The sequence below is a fragment of the Pezoporus occidentalis genome, unplaced genomic scaffold (genome assembly GCF_034315485.1).
Source record: "Pezoporus occidentalis ecotype Australia unplaced genomic scaffold, CSIRO_AGI_Poc_V1 ctg12, whole genome shotgun sequence".
NCBI classification, from domain to species: domain Eukaryota; kingdom Metazoa; phylum Chordata; class Aves; order Psittaciformes; family Psittacidae; genus Pezoporus; species Pezoporus occidentalis.
The window spans coordinates 7302277-7325062 of NW_026912994.1; the positions used below are offsets into that span (position 1 = coordinate 7302277).

The 22786-nt window shown below is 43.0% G+C and overlaps 1 protein-coding gene across 10 annotated transcripts in view; it reads right to left on the reverse strand.

Moving 5' to 3' along the window:
- Positions 1-1418: 1418 nt before the first annotated feature.
- SLC15A2 (solute carrier family 15 member 2) overlaps positions 1419-22786 on the reverse strand; it is a 66299-nt gene continuing 44931 nt past the window's right edge. For 9 of the 10 annotated variants that reach the window (XM_062607107.1, XM_062607100.1, XM_062607106.1 and 6 more), the window contains 14 exons: positions 21630-21716; positions 21211-21300; positions 20813-20857; positions 18301-18333; positions 17149-17237; positions 15590-15671; positions 14198-14323; positions 13342-13506; positions 10658-10704; positions 8760-8870; positions 7602-7698; positions 5029-5175; positions 3917-4021; positions 1419-3068 (listed from right to left, as the gene is read on the reverse strand). In XM_062607107.1, the coding sequence (XP_062463091.1) occupies positions 2892-3068; positions 3917-4021; positions 5029-5175; positions 7602-7698; positions 8760-8870; positions 10658-10704; positions 13342-13506; positions 14198-14323; positions 15590-15671; positions 17149-17237; positions 18301-18333; positions 20813-20857; positions 21211-21300; positions 21630-21716 (1401 nt within the window). In that variant the 3' untranslated portion in view covers positions 1419-2891. Of the gene's footprint in view, positions 3069-3916; positions 4022-5028; positions 5176-7601; positions 7699-8759; positions 8871-10657; positions 10705-13341; positions 13507-14197; positions 14324-15589; positions 15672-17148; positions 17238-18300; positions 18334-20812; positions 20858-21210; positions 21301-21629; positions 21717-22786 lie in introns of those variants that run through there. The other variant, XR_009962457.1, reaches the window with a different exon arrangement.

Sequence of the window (22786 nt, forward strand, 5' to 3'; positions counted from 1 at the left end):
TGAGTCCATTTGAAAGTGATGAAACGGCTCCGAGGACAGAGTTGTTGCTCTAACATTGGAGAAATGCTATGCTGAGTGTGCTATTTTGCCACCTTCTCCAGCTACAGCAGGGGCAGCTCTTAATTACAGGCCCCAGCCTGCTCCTGGCTGGTTGTCAGCCCACTCAGTGGAAATCCCTCCAAACTGCTGGTGCATTTCAAATAAATGGTCCAATTAGCAAAAGCTTTACAACTGCAGCTGAAACGGTGGGGAAGGATCATATCAGCAACCAAGCAGGCAGATGGGAGGAGGACAAAGATTCCAACAGGTGATGATGAGCAGGTGGGAAGAAGTAGAGGTGTCAGCTGGAAGAGAAATGTAATCAGCCCCTAGCCTCATGTTAGCACTTCATTTATAGCATTGCTTTCCTGTTCATAACCTTCCCAACTGTGAATTGCAATTTTTCTCCTCTCCTCCCCTTCCCTCCCCACCCCCAGCATTATGGTGATGGTTTGGAACATGGAGATGTTTGGAAAGGGGAAATTTGGCACTAGGAGTTTAAAAAGCTACAGATGACATCCTAAATGTATTTTTTATGAGTTTGGAATGATTCCTTTAAATTAAGCTCAGAGTGTATGACAGCTTCTGGTAGTGCCGCCAATAAGGAAATAAAACAAAATCAAAAGGTTCTTGAGCATATGTAAAGAACTGGACACATTGCTTTCCCTCATGCCACTATGAGCTGCTTATCAAGTGCTTTCCAAGTAAAGTGCTCCAATAATTCTCAATTGTCTCTTCACCACATACGCCCTTGAACCCCAACGCACTTCTGAATTCAAGGCTTATAAAAAATTAAATGCTCCAATAATTCTAAATTCTGTTTGTTCAGTGCTACTGGAGCCTGTCCATTCCTTCAGTTTGGGGATTTTTGTTTTGTTTGCAGGGGGGAGAAAGAAATCTTTTCTATTAGTGCTCCGAATTGGAAGTTGGTCAAATAGCATCATAGTAGAATGATTCAGCAGCCTCTGAGCTGATTCTCAGTGTATCATAAAGCAGGATTAGGAAAACAACAATGTCTGGAGGAGAAAGAACCTACACAAAGAATCATGGCAGGAGAACAATACCAGAAAGGAGTAGAGGGAATAATCCTCACTTGGCTTCTGAGGAGCAGGTTGGATGACCCAGTAGATGTTTTTCAATGCCCTTCATTCCCTGCTGAGTCACAGGGTTCAGCTGCCTGGATCCAGCCACCACAGCTTAATAAATGGCTTTGCATTGACTGAACATCATTAAGTGTTTCTGTGTGCAGAACTGCAGCCTGGTGTCATTTATCTGAGACCATGGTCCCCCTCTGGCACAAGACTCAGACGCTGTTTCACAGCAGGCAGGAGTTTATGCAGAACTAGTGGTGGAACTTCATGACAGGAAGCAAAGGAAACAATCTTAGGCTGTGAGTCTTCCAGTTATAAACCAAAAAGTGGGGTTTTCTCAGTCTCGCCGGAGAAGACACACATACACAAAGCAGCACATTAAAGTAGCAGAGGTGTCAAACTAAGTGTATTCCCTAGCACTGTCCTGAACACGAGTTAAATTAACATGTATTTTGTAATCTCCTGAATCAAAGCATCAGCAAACAATTATGGCCAATGCCAAGATAGAAAAGGAAGGCATCATTTAGTATCTATTCTCTGTGAACCTGAAGATCCTATTGACAACTTCTTGTAAATTAGGACATACCTGTTACAACTGCAGCCTTGGAGGACAGACGAAGGCAGAGACTGCCTCGGGAGTTTTACTAGATCAGCAATGGTTGAATTACTTCTATGCAGAATGTGAAATCACAGATTCACACAACCCAGGAAAATCAGACAGTTATATCACACTTCTGATAAAATAACTATATCCAAAGTTTAGTAGAGAGACACAAAAACAGGGCGGAAAAAGAAAAATCTCCTATGGTCTTCTCTTGTAGACTGAAAAGATGATAAAATGCATCCTTGTTTAACTCTCTGCAGGATGTCTGGAATTTTATAGACACTGCCACAATGTGTCTCTCGGTAGGGAATAACTGAAGGATGAGATAAGAAATCAGCCTTATCCTAACTTGCAGTGGCAAGTGCTGTAAAAGGAAATGCTCAATAAAGAATATATAGGAAGATGGCAAGTAACTGCCTGGATTTCTGAAATAACAAAGTGTAAACCAATTCTCTAATCACATATATTCAAAGAAACCACCAGTTGCTAAACTTCCTAGGAAAAAAAAAGTCAGTATCGGAGAGATGGTGGCATACACATCTTCTTCAGTAGCGTTTGGGGAATATTTTAGCCTGCAGAATTTAATTCCCTGTTATTACTTCTGAGCCTGGAGGTGAAAGTCATAAATCAGGACCATTCATAATATGCAATAATGGGGTGAAATACTCGTAAGGAGAGTTACATGATAAAAGCCTTTGGGACTGTAACACTTCCAGTCCTCGGTGACAGCATTAAAAGTTCTCCTGTCAGTAACGTCTATTCTTCCCCAGTTCCTGTAATGAGTTTTCATTCTTTTCTCTCAGCATCTCCAAATTTGCTGTCGTATGGCATTCCTTCCACCCTTCCTCCCTGCTGCCCTAAGTATATGTTTAAAACCAAATCATAGGAAAGCATCCTATACTTAAAAAAAATAGACAGGTTTTAAATTACACTGTATTTACTTGAGGGCTTTTAATACCAGAGGAGCTTTCCCAGGGAGTTTTGCTCTGATTTTAGCACCCCCACTGTTTTTATAAAGGGCTATTTTGTCCCATTTAGAAGATGGCTACATTTTGAGTAATAAAGACTACAATGCTATAAAATAAAAGAACATTTTCCCCACCCTTCTTTTACCCTCCCATCTTCTGATTAAAAAAAAAATCCCAACCCATCATGTGTTAGAGCTTTGTTTTTTGAGTAACAAGACTAATCATGTTTCCTCTGCTTGGGGACTCTCTCTTCTCTTCCTTTTCTTCTAGGTCCTCTGGATCCACACTGACATAGAAATATCCCATGATGGAGAAAATAATGCACACAGCAAAGAGGAGAACAGTGAACAAGACAAATTCAGCCCACTAGGAAAGAAAAAAGAACAGCAGGTCAGGAGACCCCAGACTCTCAGTCCAGAGGACATCTCTGCACCTACAAGTGCCTTTTAAAGAGCTGGCTGAAAATTACTTTTTAGTTTCCAAAAGTGTTTACAAGATAGAAATTTTCTCATCCTGTTTTCTGGTAAACCCATGTACACATAATTTAATTACGAATATGTGATATACCTTGAAATAAACCTGTTTGATTGGGCTAGTTTCATTAAATCTTTTCTTAGAAATCCATCCTGACGGCAACATACCTGTCTGGGCTTTTTGCCCACAAGATTCCTTTGGAAGAGGCAGTTTCATGTTATCCAGAAACAAGCCCAAGTTCACACCTTCATGGCACCATCTCAAAAGTCTGATAGGCGCAATTTAACAACCTCCACACCACAATCTCCCCATGCGAGCTCATCATCTCTAGGGTGCCATAGGCAGCTGGCCCTGAGGGATACCAAGCTAGACACTTGAGGAGGCTGACAGCCCACTGGGCTACCTGGATGAAGGCAAGCTGCTTTTGGTAAGCAACTGAAATCTGTGGCTGGCTTCAGGCCCACAGGCAGCCTGCCTGCCTAGAGCGGAGCTCCATCAACGTTATTGCAGCAGTGCAGGTCACTATTATTTACTGCCACTGGGAGACTTAGGGAGGGCCACGGCTCCAGAGGGTAACTCTGCTGAGGGCAACACAGGGCCCTGGCTGGGAGACCTCAGTGCAGTCTGCCATTACTCAACTGCAGGAGCCTGGAGCTGTGCAGGAAAGCTGTACCTCCAGGATGTGGACATCCAGCAGCCTGTTTAAAAGCATTACCTCTGTTCTGAGAGCCAAACCATACCTGTGCCATTGGTGCAGCTTGGGCAACAACGAGCACAAAGGTATTCCCAACAGCCACCGTGAGCAGCCAGCCTGCCTGCAGCACCGACTTCATGCTGGCCGGAGACTGAAAAGAGAAGGGTCTGATCAGTGGGTATCACACTGTGCCCTTCTGCCCTGGTTCACTTTGTGATGTCCTGCCCAGTGTGGGTGTCACTGCGCTCAGTCTATGAGATAGGGGAAATTTTCTCTGTGCAGAGTGGTTAATCTCAAGAGCTTCATACAAGAAACTCTCAAAACATGTCCTCCAGGAGGACACGTGAAGAAAGAGGAGATGCTGCTTTTGCAGAGCTGGATCCTCATCATCCCCAATCTGCATCATCTGAAATCGTACAATCGAAAAGTCCAGGGAACCACACAACACCACCTGCAGTTTGTAGTCTGATGCCATGTGGCTGTACACCTTTGGAACTGGATCTTGATGTTGAACTTCCTGCGATGACAAAGTTTCTACATCCCATTACAAATTGTCCCACTATTAATGAATATCTGCAATTTACTCCAGGGATAAATTTGAGTAGCTTCAGCTTTTCGATCTTGTAATGCCTCCATCCTCTCCTCATAAACCTTCTTCCTAGACAGCAATCAAATCATCCCTTGCACACTTGCTAACCCCTGCTCTCTTTTTTAGACTCGTGTAGGCTTAGACCCTTTCGCTCTCTCCATTTAAAGCAGATTCCAAAGCCCAGTGCCACCCTATAGTCCTTGAGATACCTTTGACTTTTTATCACTGGAAAATACATACTACAAAATATTTCACTGGGAGAAAAACCTGATATTACACTATTTAGACCTTTCACATTAAAATAAACTTCTATCCAGCTCTTTTCTGTGTTCTCAGCTTCACTAGAAAAGGAGTGTCCTGAGTATAACTGAGAAGAAGTATCCTTCAGAGTACCATAGAATAGGGGTTGGAATTAATTTAGTTTGAGGGCACCCAGCAAGCTGTGTTACAAACCCACTTTTTGCTTAAGTGAGTCAGTGGCATGCCAAAGGACATATTACAAGTCAACAGCAGATGCAGGAATAAATCCTGAAGTCTAATTGTAAGCACTTTATCTTCAAGTGGTGTACCTGAGAATAGGAGAAGGCCAGACCTGTAATGGAGAACATCACCTCCCCAGCAGATATTAATAAGTATTGTGGTAACTGCCAAGCCATATGGACATTGTTGGCCTTTATGTCTTCTGACTTCCATGTCTTAACAGCACCTCCAGAAACCTAGCATGAAAATAAAGGCACACTGATTAGCTGCTGAAAGATCAGATCCTTCTTAGCCTGGACAGAAACGGCAAATTTACCAAAACAAAATTTTAAGCAAAGACGGAAGCAAATCTCTGCCCTAGAAGCAAAACTATGGGTCTGACACCTGCCATTTTCAAGCCTGTCATGAATGGGATGATTCCTACTGCATAGGTGGCAGGATGGAAGCATTCCCACACATTCAAGAGTTGCCTAAGCTATTGCAAACCAACAAGTTGTCTTCTGTAGTGGGGTTGAGAGAAGTCTGTGTGAAACTTGTGCCGAGCCTGTGGCCCACTGCTGTCCCCAAGGCTAGAAGAGGACAAAAGGATAAACACTCATTGCAACCATGTGGTCATTGTTCCCATTTCATTAGCAATGTACAACTCCAATATGATAACAGTGACACCCAAAGAAATCCAGTTCAGGGACACCAAGAGTAGCAGAGACTGCCCTGTACCAGATGTATTCAATTAGTTATGGTAGCTGTATTCCTAATCATTTTTATTTGCTTTCCCAGATGTAATTAATATTGCCTCTGATGCACAGAGGCTCAGAAGCAGAGAGAGATCTGACTAGTAGCCAAGAAAACACTAGGCTGAAATGGCTTCAAGCAAAAAAACCCACACTTAAGGAGAGTACTTGGGAAAATACAGTGGATATTTACTAGATGCACTTAATCACAATGCAGGAAGGCAAATCAAGATACTGTTTTTTAGCAGGCTAAAAGAGCTGTGAGGAGAGCTGTGCATTGCTCTTTAGCCCATAAAGAAATGTCACAAGCACCGTACTATAACTGCACACTGAGGAAGGCTGGCTAGAAGGCAGCGTCTCTGTGATTTAAGCGTCACAGTCAGCCACATTAGCAGAGTAATATATTGCATTCCCAGTTTTTCTATATAGCACTCCTGGCAGAGGAGCGGGGCTCAGTACAAACCACTGCAATAATTAAAAAAATATCTTGGCCTGGAGCAAACTAACTCTCTACAAAAGGAAGAAACCACAGGCAGAGAGATGGAAAAACAGAGGGTCAAAAAGATTAAAGGACTACCACAGGGTCCAGAAGGACTACGGCACAGAGCCACCCCAGAGCAGCCACGGCTACAACAGGGACTTTTTGTAGATGGGTCCACAAACTGAAATTCTTGCCAACAGTGATGTGCGACACATTTACCTCAACTGACCCTGACTCAGTTGCATTTATCAGAGGCTTTAGGGTAATATTATTAGTGTAATATTCTTAATGCAACTTCTCTTCTTAGTTTCTCATCTGGTGAAAGAGGCTTGCAGCCATGGAGGAAGGGTCTGGCCAACATCAGTTCAAGTATGTGGTTTATGTACATAAATCTCTGCACTCACAGATGGCAGCATCTGCCTGTTCCCTCCAGGACTGTGCATTCTACTCCAGCTACTGAAGTTAAAAAAAAAAATGCCAGGTGCCTTGCAGCTCTATTTCCCCCCCTTCGTATTTGGACTTTGCAGACATGAACAGCTCCCATTAATTGCCCAATAGGGAGATGTTACTGCCAGGGAGTAGCTGACAGCAGTTTGCTCTGCTCATCACAACACAGTACCCAAAGTCTCAGAGGGCAGCTTAGCAGTGTGTCCTGTCAGACCTGGTTTGTCTGTGTGAGCATGCAGTGGAAAGGTTAAAATGGGAATTAAGCTGATCACGTTCATCTCTGTGGTTCCTGCCAGCTGGAACAGGGTTGGAGCAGCAAGCCTAAGAGGTTGGCAAGCTTGGAAAGGAATCCACCCCCACAGAAGTGCTCATGGCCCATTAGGGCTAGGTTGTTCAGAAAACCATGCCTTGACTTTACACTAGGCTTCAAATGAGCTGTACAGACAGGAAGAGGAGGAAAAACAGAGGCACCATCTCACCAACCTCTTCCTTCAACACTTTATCCCTCTTCCCCCCATGTGTAATCCACAAGTCTCAGAAGGTCCACATTTAGATCAGTAAATGTGAGGATATTTCAGACTGTTTCTGCAAAGTTTCTCAGGTGTGAGTTACTGCCAGGTACAGTGTTCTAAAGACCACAAGCAGAGTCATCTCTTAGTAGACTGTCATAGCTCTTTGCAGTGTGCTACATCAATGCTAACTGAATAAGGATGGACGGCATGAGACCAGAACAAACCACAGATCACATGATTTTCCATGAAGGATCTCTATCAAGGAAGAGATCTTACTTCTCATTAGCCCATGAGATCTGACAAGATCACAGTGTAAGGTGGAATGAGTACCCATCTGCCTTGCTTATGTAGGCACTGAAAACATTCACTAGCCCTTGTAGAGTGGACTGCCTTCAGATAGCTACTGCCCAGGTCTTGCAGGGTAGAGAAAGCAAGTGAGAGTCACCAGCATAAGAATAAAAGCAGCTTGTTACCATTACAGGGACACTTACGTTAGTTATCACAATGGTGTATGACGCGCCGAAGTCAAGCAGCCCTAGCTCCAGGGGAAACTCTCCCATTTCAGTTATGCATTTTCCATTATTATATCTAAATAGAAGGATGAAGTACAGTATTTCCCAGTTAGTCCCACTGACAAAGAGCATCAAATATGCCCATACAATGGAGCAGGGAGGATATAAGATGCAAAGCTGCAGTAATGTTTATGTCAGACAATCACTAGAATTCTTGTCATTTTTCCTTCCAGAAACACTTAGGCACTAAGTGGAGTTCACCTAGTGACTTGCGGCTATTGCTAACAGTTTTAAATGGTTTCTGCTGCTTCCTGGCACTGATTTTTTTGCTCCTCAGGTTTGTTTTCCTTCCAAACTTCTCCATTCCTTCAAGAGCTGTGGGCCAGACAGGTTAGCCAGGCTCAAGCAGCCTTCAGGAAATCAGAGATACACATCCACAAGCCACTTTGCTTCCTTTCAATAGAGCAAATTAGCCTTCAGATTTGTTCTTCTGGTTTTGGATGTGCAAGATGGCACAGAGGCTCAGCAACATTGCCACAATGGCTGCTTCATCCTACTAAATTGCAGCAATAAATATTTTGGATGGAACTGATGCAAAGAAAAGCCATGAAGCTTGTTTTGAAACATTGCAAACACCAGAAATACCCTGCAAGAGCCAACTCCAATGCTGCCAAATCAAGACCATATGGAGCCCCTGTCTAACAAGCCCAGCCTGCAAAGCCATGTAATGTTACTTGATGTTATCAGCCCACATACCAAGACTTTGTAGTGTGGAATATGAATTGGCCTTTCCCTGAGAATACCCTAACAGTTGGGCCTGTGAGAACACCAAAATAGAGGAGGCGTCAAATGACAGAGGGGACTTTACTCTGTCCACCTTATTCTGCTGACAAATGCACAGGAATGGCCAGCCTCTTCCCTCCAGCCCCCACAAAACATAAGAAACAAGCTTCTGCACCCACAGAAGTTGCCTGGAGCTGCACAGAACTGATAATTCTGTTTTTTTTACAAACATCTGCCCCTGCGGGTAAATGCCAAGAAAATAGCAATGAAAGTTTTGCTATTCACCTAAAAAAGCCCCACTGTATCCACAGAAGGGCCTCAGGAAGGACCTTCAGCTCAGCAAAGGAAACTTACTTGTCCCTCTCTAGCAGCGAGTACTCAGAAGCACTGTAGTTTCTCTGAACAGCAATGAACCATTTGCTGTCAATGGTGAGGTTGACATCTTGGTTCAAACCATTAATGAATCTGCAAAGAAAGCATATTTCATTGAGCTGTCAGACAGGGCAGAAGAAGCACAGTATCAGACACTTCAGAAGCGTACTCTCTCTCCCAAAGCATTCTGTAATTCCATAAGGTTATGACAGCTTCTCCTGCGAGTTACCAAAATATGTCTGATTCATTGCCCAGTTTTCAATATAAGATTAATTTTCTCTGCTGTGTAATTTTACCCTCTTACTCTCTCCTGTGAAAAGTGACCCTCACTTCTTTTGGGTTAGGACTTCCAGGCAATCTCTTCTCAGAGACCTTCAAAGATTGAAGTGTGTCTAGGGGAGGCCAAGATGCCCAGCGGGCTGGAGCACCTCTCCTATGGAGACAGGCTGAGAAAGTTGGGTTTGTTCAGCCTAGAGAAGAGAAGGCTCCAGGGAGATCTTACAGCAGCTTCCAGTGCCTAAAGAGGGCCTACAGAAAGCTGGAGAGGGACTTTTTACAAAGGGCATGTAGTGACAGAACAAGGGGGAATAGCCTTAAACTGAAAGAGGGTAGATTTAGATTAGGAAGAAGTTCTTTACTGTGAAGGTGGTGAGACAATGGCACAGGTTTTGCAAGTGTTCAAAGCAAGGTTAGACAGGGCTTTGAGCAATCTAATCTAGTAGAAGGTGTCCCTGCCCATGGCAGGGGGTTTGGAACTAGATGATCTTTGAGGTCCCTTCCAACCTAATTCTATGACAATTGTTCTGTGGCTGTTTGAGAGGACAGAGCCCCAACCTACACCAGAAAATTATAAACTTGTGTGTCCTGATGAGTGTGCACACCGTGCTGGTGTATTTTTCAAGGAGTTTCTATTTCTAAAAAGGGGAAAGAGTTCTGTAGCAAAATAAGGTATTTGCACCAAAACCAAAACTTTCACGGGAACGTTCTCTTGGTTTTCAGTTCTTAAAATGGGGCTGAAATCCCTGAAGATAGTCAAGCTTAACAAAAGGACCTTGCTAGTGGAAAAATAGTTTCTTCTTAGCGAAAGTTCTTCACAAATTGTTCAAGGGAATGTTTTGATATTTTGTCAAAAGTGTTCACAGGAAAATATAAAACATTCCCACTTGCAGTCATTAATCGGTTCTCAAAGGTGGTGCTTAGCCAGTAGAAGCCTTCGCAAGCACAGGGCTATGAAGAGATACTGCTCTCATGCTCTATCAACACAGGTTTTAGGATAAGGCAGCTTATGCATCTCAGCACCTCACATACGTCTGGTGGTTAAGTGTGACTTCAGTGAGATGACAGCACAGGCCTGTTCATGGAGTAGTTCAAATTAGGAAAGTAAACTAGCTGCTTAAGCAGACCCTAATGTGCAGCTGAATTGTTTCTGAGGATATAAAATTGTTGCTGTTTCAAATTTAGTAGGCATTTGTGCGTGAGGTGGGGTGACATAAGTGAACGTCATAAGTTAGCCAGTTTGCAGAGAACAAATGGCAATGGTTCCTTTCCAGATTGCTGCTTCTCTTTCTTTCCCAAATGGTGGAACACAGCGAGATGTGTTACCACTCTTCCAAGGGAGATCTTCTCTGTTGCCATCTCAGCTCAGAGTATCCTAGGCAGTAATGCCTAGTAAGCAGCAATAAAGCTCAGCTCTGTACGGCAACTGTGGGAGGTGACACGCTGTCAAGCCTCCACAGCTGACACCTGAGTCTTGCATGAGAAGAGTGGACTAGATTCCAACCTGAGAATATCTGGGTTATGTTACATACAGTCTGCATTAGTCAAAAGCAGTTTCCCCTCATCCCACCACCTCCAAATCCTCAAAAAAAAGCCATTCCTACCTAACAGCTGCCAAACCATTTTCTGGCTTTGCTTCCAAATCTGTAATCTAAAGAAGGAAAGAAAGAAAATCAAACAAATTTATTACTGCTGCCTTGTAACAATGTGCAGCAGAAAATACTAGTGTCTATGGAGTTACACATGTGTTGCAAAACCCATGGAAATTGACTGGGCTCTCACATAAGCTTTACATCAGGCCACAAAAGTCCTGGTACCATGAAGCTGACAGCAAAATTTCAGCTCCACCAAGTGCTTAAGATGAGATTTTTTTTCTTCATCTCCTGCATAACAAAGGCTACAGAGTTTCAGCCAGTCACCCCTTCTACTGAGAGGCATGTAACACCCTCCAAAATGATATTTCCCTTGATCTGAAGATAGCAAGAGATCATTATCCACATGAGCTTCTTTCAGTGATTAGTTACAATTAAGCATGAGTACTTTATTCCTGCAAAACCTGCAACTGCCTAACTTTCAGACCTTGATTCTTGGCATACTTACAGACTTCACAGAAGCCTAGAGCCAAGAGGAACCATTAGGTTACTGTTCTGATCATCATGTATCACTCATTTTCCCTGACCCTCAATACTCAGGACATTAAACTGTTGTATGGTGCAGGCAGAGAGCAGGAGAAACCAAGATGCACTGAGCTTGATTGCACTCACAGTCTCTGCAGACACACCCCTGAAATGGCCACCTGGTTGGGCACACTGGGGACTGAGAGTGCCTCTCCTGGAGATCACAGCTCAATAATTAACATGATCTACACTCATTTGAGGAGAGCCTATTTGGGGTACAGTGCTGAAAAAAAGACAGCAAAGACAGCCCTGCCATGAAGATTGTATGGTCACACAAAAAGAATACAGAGCAAGGTTCTTGGTTGGTAGAAATCCACAGCTGTGCCGTGCCCCTTAAGCTGGCAGGGCAATTTCAGGTTTTGCTGCCAACAGATGGAACCCAGGCAAGCCAAAAGGGACTGCATCTACCTTCAGAAACTGACTTTCTCTCAAAATTTTCCAGCCCTCTCTTTACACATTATTCGTGATGTTAAACCATGGGCTTCTGAGACCAAGGATCCAGAATTCCAGTGTACCTATAAAATGTCTGTTGTGCTTCAGTGCGATACGCTGACCCACAGATAATTTATGCCCTAAATAACAAATAGTCACAGTGAAAAATAAATGTCAAAGCAATAAATAATAAACAACATCATCATTTTCTTCTATGGAAGACACATGGGGATTAAAACTCTAGTTTGTTGCAGAGAGGCCAGCCAAATTATTACTCGATGATCCCCAGAGCTCTCAAATTCATTTCCTGCCTGCTAAATAGCCCATAAAGGAGAAGAAAACAATTTCAGACTGGCTCCTTCCAGGAAAGCACCCCCATCTGAGTGAGGAGGCCAAACCCAGCAGTGAGGAAGGACGTCATGGGCCATGGCTACCCAAGGGCAAGCCCTGCAACACAGCAGTGGCTCTAGCATCGCCTTTGTTGCATTGCAATGCTGGAAAAGCAAGTATCATTTACCACACTGTCTTCCACACTTCCTTTATCTGCAGCTGAGAATGACAGGTCAATTGCATCACCCAACAGCACAGCTGTTCCCCAGTGCATGGCAGCCTCCCTGTTCCAGAGTGGGCATTAATTTAAGCACAGGCTAGATAGCTAGGGCAGCACAGAGATACACTGAAACTCAGAGACTGCTTTGCTCCAGACTGTCACAGACTTTCACTTCTTAAGGACTGCATGAAAGTCACTGTATGAGTGTCCATTTCTCAAGCTAACAGCACACAGTCATTAGGGTCACAGGGAAATAACATTGTGCAGTAATGAGCCCCAGGCTCTAAGCCATAAAGCAGGAAATAAAAAACAACAACCCCACTTTAGGAAAAAATAAATCCTTAAAACTCCTCATTTTGAAAAACAGTTACATGATTTCTACCAGGCAATACTGAATGTTTAGTGTGGCAACCAGGCAAGGCTGAGAAACTGCAAAGAGAATTGATATTTTAGCATAAGGATAGATTCTGTCAGCATTTACACACCTGCCACACGTGACGTGCAGTAACACCATTCATTTCAAGAGAGCCTCTTAGGATACAGCTACAGGTGAAAGATACATGAATCTGGCCCTATACACTCCATATGCCTCTCTGATTGTTGCAGCAATACACAAATGTCCAAACACAGCCAGCTCCGCTGCAGAGCTTGAAATGAGCTTAATCATTTATTCTGCTCAGCAAAACAAGTGGGCCTTCTGTGCATTTTCACTAAACACTTGCAATAACTAAACCCGGAATCATTCCTCTGATGCTGTTATTCCAGCCCAGCCCTAGAGCCTCTTTAACATCTTTGCTTTAAAGAACCATCTTTGGGGGAAAATCTCCAGCTCTGTTTCCTCAGCTTTCTCAAGCTCTGCTGCCTAGCAGGCATGATGTTGCTCTCCCACTGCAGCATTCACTGGATTAAAGTGTGCCCAGAAACTCTCAGATGCCATAACGCCTCTATTAATCAACCAGCAGAAACGTGTACAGATCCAGGGCTGCTAGCTAAGAAGTCAGGTTTAGAGCACCTGAGAGCAATCAGACAGACACTGCAACTGAGCAAATGAATTAATGAGCCTATTACCCCATTGTATCATCACAGTCACTGAATTAATACTGTATTTACACTTCACTCCCACACTCACTAAGCGGCTTGATAGGTTTCCTCCTGCCTCAAAAACAATTAAGCTGTATACTGATTTTTCCTTCATGGTGTAGTTAAAAGGAAGAGACAATCCTTGATATTGCAGGGTGAAGCGAAGGCTCTGTTGCTCTCCATTCAATACTAATTTTGAGTACTCAGCTGGGTTCTGTAGAGAAAACAGACATGGTTACACTTTCTTCAGATTAGAAAGGATCTGACTCTTCCTACCAAGTGCAACCCTACTTTCTCTTCAAGGGACCCTCTAAAGAGAGGTCAGGGCTGTTTTCTATAGCAAAAGACATGGTTATATATAGGCTTTGAGCTAGTCAAGCCAGAGCTTGGGGTACCTTCCATTGCCAATGGTCTGGTGACTAACGGACTGCCCGTCTTGAGTCCCAAATTAGTTTGACCTGTAAAGTAATCTGAAGCTGAAATAGGAAACAACTCAGTGCCCATGCCCAGTTAAACGCCTTCCCATTTCTTTCCTACTTTGGAGGTAATACTTTTCACATGCCATCCCGATCCCAGCAGTAATGCCTGGTCTGAGCACTGAAATATTTGAGTTGAATGTCTCTACATGCTCATCTCAGTACAATTATCCTTTATTCCAAATTACTCATGAATCTAGTTAGCCATTTCCTTCTTTGCCATAGAAATATGTCTTCAGACTTTCCATTTCTGTCTCATCAATGGAGATAATATGCTCCATTTTTAAAGTTATTCCCATGCACTTCTAATGTGATGAAGGAGAACAAGCTCTAGTATCTGAGGGCTTTATTAGAAAATGCCTGGAAAAAAGCCCACCGTTTCTTCAATGGGACACAAGTCAGGCCCTCTAGCCCCACATATACGCTTACCTGAAAAGCCTCCACAGGCTGCTGAAATAAGTCCTTGTCTTGGATTGTCACTTGAACAGGGTTCTTTGCCAAATTCAGGACCCGAATTAAACTTTCTTCTGAGACAAGTCGAGGCATATCAGTTTCCTAATTAAAGTAAAAGGCTTTAAGTGCCATCTATGTGCTTTATTAGCACTTTAATATCTCTTCATTTTTAGCCATAATAGTCTTCCTCTCTGTAATGACACTTTTCCATCTCTTCCTCATCAAAAGTTCCACTGAGACAAAGCTGAACATAAATCTTATTTAGGGAGGTTTTCTTGTAGTAGCTCAGTAGCCAACCTATCATTCCACCCAAAAACTGCTCTTCACACCACTAAGCATACAGGCTACACAACTGCTGGGTAGGTAGAACAATGTCACTGCTTTCATTATACAGCTCCCTAGAGCCTGGATTTAACCAACTGCAATATCAGAATGGAAAAATTGTGCTTAGCTTTCAAAAGCAGTGACCAAAATAATTATTTTCCACTGCTGTCAGTGACTGGGAAAAGAATTAGGCCAGAAACTAAGCAGTTTTGAAAATCTCAGTCCAGCTCCATGTCTGTAATCGGTACTTCTGCATCCCTTAACAGCATGCTCTCTATTCAGCAGGAGACTTGGGAGTGGATTCACTGAGCAACCAGCAGATGTTAAGAGTCCAGGGCTGTGTGCCAGCCACTCTGACAGAACATTTTAAGTATACATGGAAGCTTTAAAAATTAATCTGATAGTAACTTTTGTGAGACAAAGGTTAGCCGAAGTCTGCACAAGGTTGGCCATGAGCCAGAAACAAACAGTACAAATCTGCAGGGGCTAGCACTGAATCTACAAGAAATTTACTGCCATCCTGTCTGGGGATGCCTCGCAGTCCCTGATGCCTGTGACTACAGAAGTGACTGCATTCACCTGCCTCACAGGAGAAGCAGTCTGTCTTGTAAAACACCACCAGTAATTAAATTAAAAAATCAAAACCACCACACACACAACAAACCCCAAACAGTAAAGTATAGGCAAGCTACAGTAAGAAATAGGAGAGAGAACAGACTACCTTTTGGGAATTAATCACTAGCATTAACTAGATGTCTGCCAAGCACTTTGATGATGGAAATCTAGAATATAGACCAATATAGATGACCGGCACAGCAAAACTGCAAAGACTAGAAAGAGCAAAAGAGAGACACAGACAAAGAGAGGGAAAAGTAGACAAAGTAAAAATTATCATTAGCAACTGGATCAGTATGCTTCATTGTAAAGAACACATTAAAAATTATGATCAAGGAACACAATGGTTAAAAGGATTATCTAACAGGCATCAATAAAGACATCTCAGGGAAAGAAAGTATTTTGAGGAATCCCTTATGCTATACTTACATTTATTTTGACTTCTACAATAGCTGCAAGTCCAAACGCCATCCCTGCAAGGATCATACCTGTTGCCATTTTCCTAATTGGTCTGTGGAGCAAATGAAAGATGTGCCATTAACAAAAAAAATTAAGTAATTTTAAATATAAAATACTATTTCTCAGAGCCAAAAATGCCAAAACCATGTAATAATCTGTCCAACAGGTGGCACCAGGGATGACATGCTGTTTAAAATTGCAATCATTTAACTTTATTCTATTTTTCTGTATGGGGCCAGCACTGAGGCCAATTAAAACTGGTGTGCCATTAAAAAAAAGCTCTTTGCTTGCAAGTTTTATATTATCTTGTTCCTAGCTCTCCTAGTGGGAACAGCTCATGGCATTTATGTTAACCTGTGATGTTGGACGGAGCACTAGAAATTACGTATCTTCAAGTCCCTTTTGGGAAAGGCAAAAAAAAAGAGTAGCATGCTATTTAGCAGCAGGAGGAGAAAAATGCATAGTTTGTGTCATCAATGTTTCTGACCATCTGTGGCACCATTCTGGGTTATTTCTTTTGCCAATACATTTACATTTCTAGAGAATAAAGAGCTTGCTTCTGAACTTGGAGCAAAACTAGTGTAACTTTACCAAAGTTACATGAGACAGTGACATAAAGCAGAATAAAACAGGTCCAGAATGGCACGTCCAAACTGAGTATTGAATTGTTGAGATTCGAAACAAGTCTAGTTTTAGATTCAGCCATCTCCAAAGGTCTGAATCCACATTCCAGATTGACTGTGCTGTTGGAAATCCAGATTAGGAACCCAAATTCTGTCTCCTGGTTTTGTCTATCCAGCATCTTAGTTTGGATTAGGAACATGCTTTATAAGCCCATCTCTTACTTATTACCCCTTTCCATGCTGTGGTTCACATTGAGAAGTGGTGCTGGAGCTCAAACTGTACTGGCAGAGTAAATCCATGAGTGCACATAACATAATTCTATTGCTAAAGGCTATCAAGTCCACGTAGACAGACTACAGATACTCTAAAGTAAAATCAGCAAAACTGCATAAAATGGGTTTCAGGACCAACCTGGAGATCTGCTCATATTACACTGCACTTCTTGCTTACATAGACAAGGGATAACATGCTTGGGCCATATGGAAATTGCCTTACCTACTTACTGGTTCAGATCCTAGTGGGAATCTACTTTCACAACACCACATGTAGCTCACATACAACAGTGAACTTGGCCCCACAGGGACCTTTCAGGAAGGAAACTATTTAGGGATGATGTAGGAGGTAAAGTGAAGAACATGATGAGGGAGGGACTCCCTTAAAGAGGGACTGTTCGTATCTGCTTTCAGGGAGAATCTGTACAGAGCAGAATCCAACATCACTGAATTTTCCCCTCTGGAATTTCCAGGGCGTATGGAAGAAGGTGATGCTGCCTCTTGTGGCTGAATTAGAAGCAGGTACTGGGAAGAGTGAAAGGAAATTTGTGGTTTTCCTCCTTAAAAGCTATTCTGCTCACTTCCTGCAAAAGAAAAAGCACTGAGGCATCTGCATTGTCCCAAAGTACTTACGTGAAATTAAATTTGCACATGTTTATCAGGGGATAGAGCCCAAGGTCAAAAATGGGGATGAAGACAAGAATAAGAAGTGGATTTAAGAACTGCAATACAAAAGAATGGGATTTTAGTGACTAGAAAGCAACTTTCAGTAATTAAACTAATAAAGCACTGTCCTCCAGAAATAATTCCATTACAGAAAGAACACGAACACTTTAAAACCTCCTTTTAAAATATAATCATAGTTCACACTTCGACAGCTTCTGCTATTTAGTTTTCACAAGCACAAATACATTTTGTTCATATCCTCCCCTCCAAGAGGTAAGCAAGCATCACTGGCACAGTTTCCCTGAAGAGAGAACTGAAGCATTATGTTTTTAAAGAGTACAAAATCCACTGACAGTAGAAGCAGGTGACCTTCAGCGCTTTGGTGGGACCTTACAGCAAATCAGCAATAATGGAAACATCTTGGGAATTCAGCAAAATCCCAGGTACTTTCGTGTGAGACTTGCAATTTTTCACATTTCCACACAGTCTTGTAATCCCCCAGGAACGAAGTTCCTCCTGAGAGGGGCAGAGCTTGTTTGCCAGTCAGCAGTGGCAGAGCAAGAAAAGAGAGAATGATGGAGAACAAGCAGAGAAAAATGCTATTTCAGTTTCAAAGGAAGATTTCAGGGAACAAAACAGCTTTGGATTTCTCCAGAGCTGTTCAATGTAAAACTTGTAATCAACTGTGGCAACATGGCACCGTCTTGAAGCCTTCACATTTTCATCTTCCCCCCACAAAGGGAAGAAGAAAACATGTTTCAGGTACAACACTCATCCCAGCACAGGGACATGTTAAAAAAAAAGCCATAGTTTGTATCCTCCACATGCCAGCACTAGTTCAAGAAATATTATGTTGGAATGTCTCCCCACCTCTGTACTATTCTGCAAGATTCAACCTCAAGGATGTCAGGACATCCTTGGAGTCTTCTGGATCCCAAGACTAAGCTTGTAAAACAGTGAGCAATAAAGGCAGAGTCCACACCACAGCAGTCAGCAGGAGCACTGCTATTACCTTCAAAAGGAGCAGAGAAAGGCCACTGGTCCCATGAGAAGAATAAAAATGAGAGAGAAAAAGACAACACATTTCTAAGGGTTATTTCCAACCCTATAGTATTTTACCTGCATTTGGTCAGGCTGAAGGACATATATTCCCTGAAACAAAAAGATATTGCAAGTGACTCATAAACACCATAATATAACAGTGCATATGGCAAACAAGCAACCAGTCCAGTAGAGACCCACAGCAGCAAAGGCTTTTTCCTCAAATGCTTTATGTTGGCTTTAGCTGCTAATATTGTTCTCCCGACACTTCTCTTCTAAGGACACGGTGTTTGATGGGAATCATTTTGCAGAAGGAAGCTTATACTCAGTCCTTGATATATAGCAGCTAGGACACAGACTATGACAGGTACTAAGACACATCTTTCAGAATGGCTGTGCTGTGAACTAGGCGAGTGGGAATGAATAGGCATGTTAACGTCCAACCTGGGATTTGAGCTTAGCGTTTCCTCCCTCCCTGCTTCTGTAATGGGAAAAGCCCAAATCCTACAAGTGAGTGCTCCCAAGCTTCAGGACCCTCAAAGCTCTGTTGATGATTCTCCTGAGCACCCCACAACGGTAACAAAAGACTATCCCTGAGACAGTGGGCTGCACAAACACCTCTTTCCTCCCTCCATCTGCCAAGGGTACCTAATTGGCTTTGTTCAACTGTGACTTTTTTGTTTAAGCCATATATATAGTCCTCAAGGCTATAAGCGGTGCCTCACCCTTACATCACTGCACTCAGCCCCCTCAATTGGGCATGGTCAAAAGGGGTAGACAGAAGGGTCCCAGTCCCCAAAAGGGACCAAGGAGCTGTCTCCAGGGAGTGTTTGGTGTTTGTTTGAACTCCAAGCAATGGTCTTCATTTGAAATTAAGTTGAAGAGGGGAAAAAGTAAGAAGAAAACAGTATTTATCCAGATTTCTTTTGAGATCACCAAAGCCATAGGAAATGAATACTGGCATTTTTCCATTTGAAACTTCATCAAAGACAGAAGATCTCAACATAAAAAGGACACGGAACTGTTGGAACAAGTCCAGAGGAGGGCCACGAGGATGATCAGGGGACTGGAGCATCTCCTGTATGAAGATAGGCTGAGAAAGTTGGGGCTGTTCAGCCTGGAGAAGAGAAGGCTGCGTGGAGACCTCATAGCAGCCTTCCAGTATCTGAAGGGGGTCTATAGGGATGCCGGGGAGAGACTCTTCATTAGGGACTATAGTGATAGGGCAAGGGGTAACAGGTTCAAACTTATATGGGGGAAGTTTAGATTGGATATAAGGAGGAAATTCTTTCCTGTTAGGGTGGTGAGGCACTGGAATGGGTTGCCCAGGGAGGTTGTGAATGCTCCATCCCTGGCAGTGTTCAAGGCCAGGTTGAATGAGGGCTTGGATGACATGGTTTGGTGTGAGGTGTCCCTGCCCATGACAAGGGGGTTGGAACTTGATGATCTTAAGGCCCTTTCCAACCCTAACTATTCTATGATTCTATCTTTCCAAGAAAATGTGGGATCATCTCAATGTTGCAGTTAATTCTCACCTCCATGAGTTGGGACAGCTCACCAGTGGAGGGTGGATAAGACTGAATTACAAGCCAAAAATCAACCCAAGGTGGTGTGACAGAAGAGCCCTGAATATGTCCTCCTCCACAAGGGAGAGTTTAATAAGTGGCAGCTGGTGATCCTTAGATCTGCTGCTGATGGATCACCAAATATAAGTGTGCAAACAGCAGAGAAAGTTTTTTAAATACGAGAAAGTTTTTTAAACACACATCACAAAGACTGCATGAATTTTCATTGCTTTGTATTTCTGTAGTGGATAAATACATAGTTGTAGTCTTTTTCCTGCCTATCTGAATTAATTAAGCCTTATGACTACCACACGCTGAGAGACCAATTTTTAACAGGAGTGACATAGAAGGGTTCAAATTTGGGGCTTTTAAGTCAATTTGAAAATGGGCATTTACAATCCTAAATTCTGATGTGAGCATCCACAGCTAAGATACAGATGGCCTGTTAAAACCTGTAGGTCTGGAAACCAGCCCTGTATAGTGGCATGTTCAGGCAGATACGTGATCCAAATTTATCTGCCATTGCACCCTGTACCATTTACCATTCACATCTTTGAAGAACTTCATGCATGCTAGTTAATCCTCACCACATCTCTACCATATACAACACAGGATTCCTGCTGGTTTTAAGAGGACTCATTAATGTATCACCCAGAAAGCCAGAGCAGGAATGTAAAACTACAGTAGCTCTAGTTACACCTTACAAGGAATGTGTGAACTTTCCCCAGCATCTCTGTCTTCAGTGGGGGTAGCAGGCTGTAAACCTTACCCACTCAAGGTCGCAGAGCAACCAGTTGTCAGTAGGTCAGCACTCCTGACCCTGCAGGCTGCTGATGGCTCCCCAGCCAACACGTGCTGTGTTGAACTGAACATGACTGCGCAGAACCTCTCGCTTCTAATCACCAAAAGTGCAACTCACCCAGACTTATCAAGCAGATGCTCTTAGTATGTAAGACTCTGGTTACAAAGCAAGAGCAGTGATGTTACTACTAGTCTTATCAACCCTGGTTACATTAAGTACTTACAAAATCAGCATTCATTTTTGTGGCTTGCAAAGTCCACCTGGATCCCTAAGGAGAAAACAGACAACTGTGAAGCCTTCAAGATGTCCTATGGAACTAGAAAACACAGGGACAGAAAAGACTACAGTGCTGGAGGTCTTATTTCGCTTCTATTTCTTTTCTTCCCTCTAATATCTGCCAGTAAGCAGGGCACATTCTGCCTTCTCACCCTCCTGCACCAGACACCTGGCTGGACTGCAGAAGGATGGCCAGCAGTGATGGTGGATACTGCCTTAGCAAGCCCCTGCGCATCTCATAGGAGACATGGCACTCTGTGTCCCCAGAATGCTTTGGTCTTACCCTGGAAGGACAAGGGTGCAAACCCAGGCTGGTGGGCAGACCTGCCACACACTGTACTGTACCTGCTGATCAAACAGGGCCCAGAACATTGGCAGTGGTATAAAGAGGAAGAGAACTCGTGTCACCATTTTAATCTCCCCAATCAGCTGTTTCTGTAAAGGCAATGGGCAAAAAGGTGAGATGGGGGTGAAAAAAGCCAAAAGGCGATTCAAGCCACAAAACATGAGAACTCCTATTTCTTTCTGCATGGCAGTTATTCATTGCACTTACTCATGAGAGTGGACGTACTTGAATTTCTGCATTTCAGTGCAGCACCTAAACTATTCAGTAAGGGTCAGGAGAGTACAGACTTCATGGGAAGGGACAGGACAAATGAGAACCTGATGCATGTGAGGAGTGCTGTGGCCAGGCCAGTCTTACTGTCTCCCTGTCTGTTCGCTTGTCTTCCCCCTCCAAACCTGCCACATAGAGCACTGCTTACCGAGTATTTTTCTGATGCCCAGTCCAGCCAGTGATCTCTCTTTGGAATCTGACTGGAGCGGTTTTTCAGACGGTTTTTAATAGCAAACTAGGAAGAAAACCAGGTGAGTAACTCCCTCGTGGTTTGCCTACCCTTGTCACATTGCCAACTCAAGCTGCCCTCCCCATCCCCAAATGTAAGCAGCGCCAGAAAATTGCCCCCAAAGTCTGTTTCATGCTTGATTTAAAACTTGCTACATGATAAGGCTTTAAACAGAATTTCTTCAGTTCCCTTCCAAAAAGCACCTGTTGGATTGACCACTGTGCTGGGGAGGAAATACCTCATCCAAAGCAACCTCTAAACCAGAACTCTCACTTCCTTCTTGTTCTGTAGACCTTTCTTGGCAAATTACTGGTGCAGCCCATGCCTCATTCACTCCTAGACCATCTTTCAGGTTTGTTTCTCACTGGAGAAAGCTGTGACACTGAAGCTGTAACCTGTTTGTTTATGCTGTGTGCTCCAGTCACTGAGCACACTGAAATCAGCCATTCTGGCAAAAAGAGTGGCAGACTTCACTTAGAAATCCTATCTTTAAGATCTGGCCTTTTCCCCACAGTAAATCTGTCTCTAGGGTTGACCTAGGCAAAATGAAAACATCTCCTGATAGCAACAGCTTCCTGGGCAAGAGAAAAAAAAAAAAAGTCATTATCCACTTAATAAGAGGGTGAAGGTTTTTTTACATACTATATTCAGTTCACACACTATGAAAAAATAATTGATAAGGCTATAATGCAACTTCAGCAGGTGTCTCTTGCATTCACATGAATATGGTGAATGTGCATAATATGAATGTGTATGATTACTGTCTGCTGAACTGATAAACTTCAGTAAAATTATTCAGCTGAAAAAAATTGAGTCACATATCTGATACTCTCCAAGTTTCTGAATTGTCCTTTCAGTTCACTCTCCACCAGCACCTGCCACTAGTGGTTCTACTGACATCAACTGAACAGTTCATGTAGCTAAGGAAAAGCAATTGAAATATTGAAAGAATAAACTAGGACATAAACATGTTTCTTCCTCCTTATAGCTCATTTGCAAGATACCCAGGAGCAGCATAAAGAACTCCAAATGCCACCTCCCTTTGCACTTTTCTGAAACCTCAGAATCATGCATGA